This window comes from Corvus brachyrhynchos, unplaced genomic scaffold, assembly GCF_000691975.1.
Source record: "Corvus brachyrhynchos isolate BGI_N302 unplaced genomic scaffold, ASM69197v1 scaffold145, whole genome shotgun sequence".
In the NCBI taxonomy this organism is placed as follows: Eukaryota; Metazoa; Chordata; class Aves; order Passeriformes; family Corvidae; genus Corvus; species Corvus brachyrhynchos.
In genome coordinates, this window is record NW_008238344.1 from 213781 (window position 1) to 223045 (window position 9265).

At 40.9% G+C, this 9265-nt stretch overlaps 1 protein-coding gene across 2 annotated transcripts in view; it reads right to left on the reverse strand.

Annotated features, from left to right (window-relative positions):
- TAOK1 (TAO kinase 1) overlaps window positions 1–6936 on the reverse strand; it is a 33035-nt gene extending 26099 nt beyond the window's left edge. For both annotated transcript variants that reach the window (XM_017735167.1, XM_008634382.2), the window contains exons 1-2: window positions 6710–6936; window positions 2562–2633 (exon numbers count right to left, since the gene is read on the reverse strand). In XM_017735167.1, coding sequence (XP_017590656.1) covers window positions 2562–2633; window positions 6710–6841 — 204 coding nt within the window. In that variant the 5' untranslated portion in view covers window positions 6842–6936. The remainder of the gene's footprint in view (window positions 1–2561; window positions 2634–6709) is intronic.
- Window positions 6937–9265: the final 2329 nt, after the last annotated feature.

The window sequence follows — 9265 nt, forward strand, 5'->3', positions numbered from 1 at the left end:
GCCCTCCAGAGGGACCAGCTGCCTCTCTCAACTCTTGTTACTATAAAGACCTATCCCTACTAGTCACTATATTACACTGGATGAGGCTCCCTTTATCAGCTGCCAACTATCTGACTACATTCTTGATAATGTTTCTCTATTACTAGTTTAATCTTTGCAAGGGTCAATTTAAAATGAGTTACCTACTAGATAAGGGAATGGTTCTGCTGGAGAAAAAATATAAACAGATAAAACAAAGCCAGGTTTATAATACGGGGAACTCTGCCAGTGCAACTTTAAGGTACAGAAGAAAGTACAGAAGAAGTACAAAATGCCAAGTTCCAATGTGTGCCTAGACACTGACATTGCTCCCCTCAGAGACCTCCAAGTCCCTCCAAATGCTGCACATCCACATCTCCTCAGGCAAGAAAGGCAAAGTCTGAGATTGCAACAGCAAAACTACAACTACCAGAAAGTGCCTTCAAAACCAAATGCAGTAGCTGAAACCATTTGAGTATGCAGCTGTCAACGTAAGAATGTTGACACTGCAAATGTTTTTGAGCAAGAGTATCAGTTCTGAAGTTAATCAGAGGTAGAGAAACCTCACCCAACACCAAAAGGCTCAAAAGCTGTTTTCCAGGTCCTGTTAATCTCTCAGCACATTCCTCCTCAGGTGTTGGTATGTGGGTAGCATTCACAGAGGGACAGAGGGCCTATCTACCCTAAGGCTTTGGAAAACATGTGCAAAAACCCTAATAAAAATTTTAGGGTTAGAGAAACACACGAAACCAGGGAACACGGAAGTCGAGGCAGCTGATGGACTAAGTTAAGCATTTCTCAACACCAGAAATGCTAGAGAATGACACAGTGCAGCTATAACATAAACTCTCTTACTGACACTGGAGTGACTTAGTTGCCTTTTACCTTCAGCCTCCAAGGCCTTGAGGTACTAAGCAATACAAGCCAAACCAAGAAAGCATCATGCTAAACTTCTACACCGGGAAGAGAGAAGTGATGTATTAGTCAAGAAGTAATCATGATTTCCTGCATAAAAAAAAGCTCCAAGATCACATTAAGAGCACAGTACTACATTTTTCAAAGGTTTTGAACTTATTTTTAGTATAAAATATGGCCTTATTTGAGAAAATAATTGTTCCCACCAATGATAAAATCTTATTATGAAACCAAAGTAAATACAAACAATACCAGAATGCCCTCAATCAATTTTCTTTACATACACTAAATCATAACTCTAGTGAACTTCTGAACAAAACAAATAAATATGGATGTAACATAGAAAGTGTTTTAATCCTGGTCTTAACTTTCTTCAAAATAAAGAAACATACGCATTGAAGACAAACAAAAACTATTTCTGAAGCATGCACAGTTTGTTTCATTCATGTGAATAGAGTATTTATAGCTCACAGTAATTAAAACAGTAGGACAAGTAGCAAGTACAAATTATTCTTTCATCAGTACACAGTTAAACAAGTCACCGCAGTGACAAAACAGAAACAGCCATAGCAAATTTAACTCTGAAGCTAGAATTCAGGACTGCTGGAGACACACTGCTACCTCTACCTCCTACACAGACATACACACACACACAGAGGAAGGAATAGTTCAGCTCCTTGGAGTGCAGATGATCAATACATAAAAGGCAGGCACAGAAAGCAATGAGCTGTTAGTCGAACTCATTGGAGCAAGACTGGAATACAGAGAATGGAGGGAGGGAACCATTAATGCCTTGGACAACATGCTTACAATAAATACTTCTGTTGAAAAATCATGCCATGATTTGGTAGACATTATTTACCAGAAATAATATCAAATCAGCTACTCGTGTCATCTTGGGATTTTCAAGAATCTGTATTAGCACTTAAACATTTCAAGTATAAAATCAACTATCTCTGCTAAGCATCCTAGGGAAAGGAGACACATCTGGGGTGGCCATGAAAACACTTAATGTCTAAATCTCCGAGGCCTACTTCTACAGACCCCTCTGCAAAGACTGCCTTAATCCCTGGCTCTGGCAATTCTTCTGGAATTACGCTGCTGTTCAGATTTTCACACTCATTCATTCACCACTGTTTTGCCTTTGTTTCACCTGCTCATGAGCACAGTCATTCCAGGGAGGGATGTGTTCTGCCTCACTACTTTGTACAAGCAAGGCTCCCTCTGAAGCTCTCACTACTGCATCCATTCCTGTCATTCCTTTGTCCAGGAAAAAACACGGGTTTTTTAGAAAGGCATTTCAAATGGAACATTTAAGGGCAATAAGACACCAACATACCAACCCATCATTTTTAATTTTCTTTTTTTTCCTGTCTACATCTTTATGTGGTCCCAAAAAGAGCCCTTTGTGTCTCAAAGAAGAGAGTTCTACCCATCCTTTTCAGGAGCAGATTACACAGAAATACACTGTGAACAATAAACTAATTTGTTTTGTTTACACAGTACCCTTATTTACCTTTACACTTACAGAAAATAATTCTCCTGCAGGAATCCAAGCTAACTAAAATCATCCCATACAGTAATTATTTGCAGTGATCAAGGTTTAATATACAACATGTTCTACATACCTCATTGGACTGCTTCCCACTATATGACATTTTCTTGATGGCCACCACTTCATTGGTGCGCACATCACGTGCCTGTAACAGGAAAACACAATCCATCAGATTCTTCAGGCCCCAACTTTCCATAACATGCAAACCACACACAATCATAAAATAATCTTTATTTCTTAGTTAACTTTTGCAGAGCATTAAACTAAAATATCTTCCAAGGGGTGTGATGCTGCAAGAATTGGAAATTTCTTTCCAAAGTGAAAGATCACCCTCCTGCCTGGGAGATACTACAAGGTGTGGCATTTTCCATGCTCAGCATCTACCAAGTGTCTGCAGGAGTCAAGCATTGTGACTTAAACTAAAAATCACAGCTAATAAAAGCAGCTCTGGTTCAAGTAGAAGGGATTTTCCTTAAATCAACTTCTCTCCCTGCCGAGGTCCATTCCATATGAAACAGAAGCAAGGCTCAGTCACCCAGTTCCATTCAAACCATATGGGAAGATGTCACACGATGCACTGGAGATACCTGCTCCAGACACTGGTGGCTTTCTCCCCAGTGCTCCCAAAAATTAACTTTTGTGGCTTAAAGGAAGGCAGATGATACAGAGAGAGATGGCAGCAATCCAAGTGACCCATCTTCAGATGAGACTTCTCAGTTTCATAGTATTGTTATTTACAGTGCACCATAAATGTACTATAGTTTTTCACACTTCAAAGGCAAACTTCCTGACTTCATACAGCAACAATGCAAGGCAAGAACTAGACAAGAAGCTGTGTTTAATTCAGTACCAAAGCAAGGGTTCATTCCCCATGGCAGAAGAGGCAGCACCTTGCAGGAAGAACGACTCCAGACAAGACCCCAGATTTCCTGTTAAATATTTCAACAGCACAGGAGGGTGGTAGAGGAAAAGGCCTCTCAGTCTCTCTAATAATAATAATCAACTTGGACATGAAGCCAAATGATATAAATCAGAATAATGTGCACTACAGCATTCACTGATGACTGATGAAAACACTGATTTTTAATATATTTGTACTATCAAGCACAGCCTACCAGAACATGGATTAATGAAGTACTAGGGCTCTGCCTTTTGTAAAAAGGTTTTTCAGTCATGTTTTAATTCTGCTGTTCATTAAAGAGATTCCCAGAATTCCCTGTTAGTCTTTATTTCAACTGGTTATGATAAGCCTGAACCAATACTATTTTTACTTTCCTTTCTGTTTGAGGGGATCCTCTCACTGACAGTACCTGTAAGGTTGAGTGGGGGGGTGACTATTTTTGTTGTTTGAGATAAAAAAGGTAGAACAAAATTCTGACTCCTAGATCTTTACTGATTAAAGACAATCTCTGAAACATTCAACTGAGTGAGGAACTGTCAATAAAACAGGGAAGCAAAATACTACAGTAAAGCAGAAGGAACCCAGCTCTAACAAAAGAGAGTGGGTTATTCTTCTGCTCCATCTGCAGTGTTCCAGTGTAGTAGGTTTCCTGTGTCAAGCAAAAGCTATTATTACACTGCAGAACAGGGAGTAGGGTAAGGATAATACCAAAAATGATTCAGAGGTGCCAGACTTGCAGTTTCTAAGAAACTAAAACCATGAGGTGAACCAGCAAAATTCATATCAATTATGAAAGAAAAAAAAAAAGAAACTTTCTGCCATTGAAGGATGCAACAGAAACAAAGAGGAGCAAGATCAAACCCATTGTTGGGATCACTGCTAAAGCGGAAGGAAGATGGATACAACTAACAGTGAAACACTAAACTCTATTTTAAATAAGGTAGGGGAGATTTAAGGGTTATATGAATTTTCTATTGGATAATTACCCCCACATCTATTTACCAACCACATTTTTTTGTGCAGGCTGTATGCCATGAAAGCAGCCTGGGGAGAGGATGCTTTGCATCAGAAAATCCAAGCAAACACCACCTGACAGAGTTTGCTGAACACCTACAGTCCTACAGAGGGAGAACTGTCCTGGCTGACACCCCAGAAATATTAAAATCACGGAGTTTCATTTGCTTTTTTTAGTTTCCCTGTGATCTTGGATAATTGAAATAACAGTTCCTCGATAAAAGCCAGGAGGATGTGCAAGGCTAGCTCCCTTAAACCATCCAAATGAACAAGGCTTGTTTTACGGCAGACATATATCCTGCTTTCCTCCAAAAACTCCACACAAAGGATCAACATCTGGTGACCAGAGTAGCTTCAGCATTGATACAGGCAAAGTATGCACAAAGAAAAAGTAGAGTATGTCACTGGCTTCAGTAATACCACTTAAAGCAGTTATTAACTATAATCCAATATTATATTAATTAGAGAAAGTTTCATTTGTTTGCAGTAGCTGAATCAAAATCTTGTTAAAGAAACTCAGGAAGTTTTATTTCTAGCTTTACAGAGGAATAAAGTACCCAAGAGATAGACTCTCCTATGTTTTAGTTCTTCGTGCTTATTTAATTCACATTAAATTTCCCTCTCCATGTTGGCTCTCTCATCTTTTGGGCTTCTGTTTGAAGAATGGGGTACATTGCACAGAATAGTTTCAGAATCAAGATCTCAGAACCACTAGTAGTAAAAAAGATACAACACAACTTACAGGTTTAAACTTCCTAACACAGAAACAACAATAGAGTATCCTTATCAGAAACCCTCTCTTGACAAAAATGAAGCCCCCAGACGGGTTGGAGTTGTGTGATGCACTGCTTACACTTGTCTTTATGCAAGTGCCAAATCAGAGGTACTTTCTGACAAAGAAGCACAATCCAAATTCCAGCAAGTAATTGCACTCTGTAGTGAGTAAATACCGATCTATAATGAACTGGTGATTTAAAATGGTGGGGGGGAAAAAGAGAAAGAAAGGGCTAGAAATTAATGGCCTCTGAGTTGTAATCGCTTTGGAAAAGGAGCTGGTAATGGGCCATCAGCCCTTACCACAACGACAAAGTTCAGGCAGGCTACAAATACCCCATGGCAGCTTCCTGCAGCTGTTTGGGAATGCTGTTTGCATCCAGCTCACAGGCTACCTGCAGATGCATTATGGGTTTCCATACCTGTGTGGTCCATGCATGCTCTGAAAGATACAGTGTTCCAAAAAAACTTCTGCAATATTTCTTCAGTACTATTTCCACACAGCAGGAAGACAGATTTGTCAGTTGCCTCCCTTTATATTCACTCTTTAACCAAAGTGAGTAAATGAGGTGAATTTAAGGCCACAGGTGAGTATTGTTTCGTTAGAAAACACTTCCTCCCCCAGATCCGTTCCCAGACAGTGGTGGCTCATAGTTTTAAGCAGGGAACAAAATTAAGAAGCTTTTCCTAATTAGTTCATCTGTGCTGCATTAAATTTGTGCTGGAAGGTTCCCAACATGGTCTGCTGCAATTAGTAACACTGAATAGGCATCTCATAAAATAGTGACACAAATGGCTTTCTGAAGGAAAATTGGCAGGTTTGGCCACACCTCCTATAATTATAAATGTGAAAAGGTTTTCTGAGAAAAGTGTTTTTTAATGAAGGCCCCACAGTATTTGGTTAACACACAGCAACCTGCACTGAGGTTACCATGAGGATCCCACTGCCAGTTAAGCTATACAAGCAGCCTGAGAAAAATTCTGCTGTCCAGACGTTCATGTCAAGTTAAGTTTTATGCAGATGGATACTGGGATTCTTGCCTCCAGTAGGAATGGATGTGACAGGACAAATGACAACAAAAGCACCAACACTCAGGTGTCAAACACAAAGAATGGCTTTAAGGGAGCCTCGGGGTATGCACAAAGGGGGAGAGAACTCAATTTCTCTCAAGGAACAGAGATGATAAGGAGATGATCGGACCAAGAGAACTGCACTGCCAGTCAGAATTGATTGAGCACAAGTCCATGTTTTAACTTGCACATAAATCCCTGCTTGCAACATAATGAGGCACCTAAAAGCACGGGGCAAGGACCAAGTTTCCGGGGCTTTTTTGTATGCAAACACCTTGCAGAGACTGCAAGTTTGTGAAAGGATTGAGACCATACAGACACACACGATAACATCTCTGCCCCAACCACCACACAAAGAAAATCACAGCAGTTTTTTTTTTTCCTTATTATGTTCAAAAAAGTCTAAACCCACAGTTGAAAAACAAACACAGCTAAAATTCACAAGTCATGGTGCTACTTACAAAATAAACTGCTCCGAAGCTTCCATGGCCAATCTCTCGGAGATCTGTGAAGAGCTTTTCTGGATCTTCTTTGAAGAAGAGCTCTGCAATTTCGGGGTCCTTCAGGCTGCCCGCTCGGCTGGTTGATGGCATCCTGCTGGGCAGTCAGCCGACTGACTATCTGGGTTTAAAGTGCTGCTTCAACCCTTGGCTCATCTGTATGAATGGAGCCTCTTCAGCATGGATTACTGCAAGAAAAAGATTGCAACCCTTCACTGATTATCCTCCGCTCAAAGAGCCTGAAACAAGCCACAGCAAAGCACTTCCACTTCCTCCAGAGCAAGCAGCCCTGATGCGTGAAGCAACACACCCTGTGTGCTGGGATAATGTCACAGCCCCACTGTGACACCAGTCAAGCATTTCTCCACGACAGAAACCAAAATCAAAACACAAAATGAAGCACATTCCATGTTCCAGCATCTGCTCGATCACCTGCAGAGCAGTCAGAGAATCTCTAACCTACAGTGACAACCAGTTCATCACCAATGAGCCCATATTGCCGTGACACCTTCCCTCTGAAAAGTTATACCCACTGTGTCCTAAAGAATTGTTTGGATTTTGTGATGTCTATCACAAAGTGCCTGTTCTTCAGAGATTTACTTGCAACCCCTTTCTTCAGAGAAACAGCATCCAGAACAGGAGATACCCGATTCCACACCCGATGCTCCTCCTTCTGCTCTGCTTCAGCAGAGGCAAACACACATTTAAATTGTGATTGGCACATGAGACAATGGACAATAGGCCATTGGCAAACACTTTCTTCAGAGGAACTTGCAACTTCAGACACGACTGGGAACGTATAAAATTCTTTCTGTCTGCACCATGAGTTTGCTTTCATTTACTACAAGCTCTGTGTCTTGGAATCTATCCAGAATAAAAGTATACTGTTAAGTTGTGCTAAAATCTTAGTGTATCTTTACAACAGGTGATGCCAAACAACCACTACAAACAAAAAGCCTTTTTGTTTTCCCATTAAAGGAAGCTATTGGGAATTCCTACCAAATCTCTGTAAATTATCACCGATAAAAACAATTCTGTCACTGGCAAACAGTTAATCACACATCTCGCTTCTTTCCAAAAAAATCTCTGTCTGGCCAAGACTTGTGCTTTTTAAATTTCTATTTTGTATCTCAAATTTGTTTTTTAAAAAAGCTGGGGTTTTATTTCCATTATGAAGATGTGAAAGACAACAAACCTGAGCTTAACCAACACATCAGAAGGCCCTGTCCATTTCTCCTCCCTTTCTGGACACTATGAACTCCACCTTTCTCCAAGCCTCTAGACCATCAATGAATCATTTGTTTTCCACTCCCTGCAGAGCAATTCCTGCAAGGATGGAAAAAGACATATTCCTGCATGTTTGTACTCAGTGGTTCTCTTCTCTGGAGAGTTGCAGCATGTGGAAGTGCCACAGCCTGCCTGCTCCTTGTTAAGAGACCTCCCAGCACTGCTGCAGAGCCCGGCTGTGAAACACAGGCGAGACGTAGCTGGTTGTAAACTCCACAAGAGTCTCCAGTTTTTCTGAGGAAGACAGGCATGGGAGAGAGAATACAGAGAAGGGAAGCAAAATCCAGCATTTTCCTCCAAGCAGTCAGCATTCAAAGAGATTTATAATGCAACCCAGAATGTGTTTCCGTGATAGCCCGCTCTCAGGGGATAAGGAAAAGCCGACACTGAAATCCCAGTGGTGGACCAAATAGAAGAACATATACACACACATACAGAAAATATGCAGCTGCTCACAACTCTGCCACACTGCAGTGCTGAGCACACACACGTTTCCTATCGACGCAGGATCACTGCAGGAGCCTCAGAACAACCAGCATCTGCACACAGCTGCCAGTGAGGCCGAGTGGGATGCACAGGAATGGGACTGTGATATCCCCACCTTCCCTTGCATAACACAGTAACTAATACCGTGTGGGAAGGGAAATAATTAGTTCCAGCTCAGCCCATACCTGAAGCACACTACATTTATGAAAGCTGGAGGAAAAGTGGGGTTTCTGTTATTTTTCTTTCTTTCTTATAAATCAACAATATTCCACTTGATTCCAGCTCTAGCAAGCACATAACACTGAAAGACAACTGTTTCACATTTACAGGCCCCAACAAAACAATAGACAAAAAGCATGTCAGAAAAGCAAGAGAAAGGAGCTGGGGGAAGGGAGCTGATAACCAGAGCACACTCAGTATTATTGAAGGAATGTTTCTTGGATCGACGGTAATGATGTCATGTTCCATCTTTTAAGAAGCATCAGATTCTTACAAAAAGGACATTGTTGTTCAAAAGCAACTGCTGCAATCCCCAACAAAACAATAGACAAAAAGCATGTCAGAAAAGCAAGAGAAAGGAGCTGGGGGAAGGGAGCTGATAACCAGAGCACACTCAGTATTATTGAAGGAATGTTTCTTGGATCGACGGTAATGATGTCATGTTCCATCTTTTAAGAAGCATCAGATTCTTACAAAAAGGACATTGTTGTTCAAAAGCAACTGCTGCAATCCCAGAATGCCCTT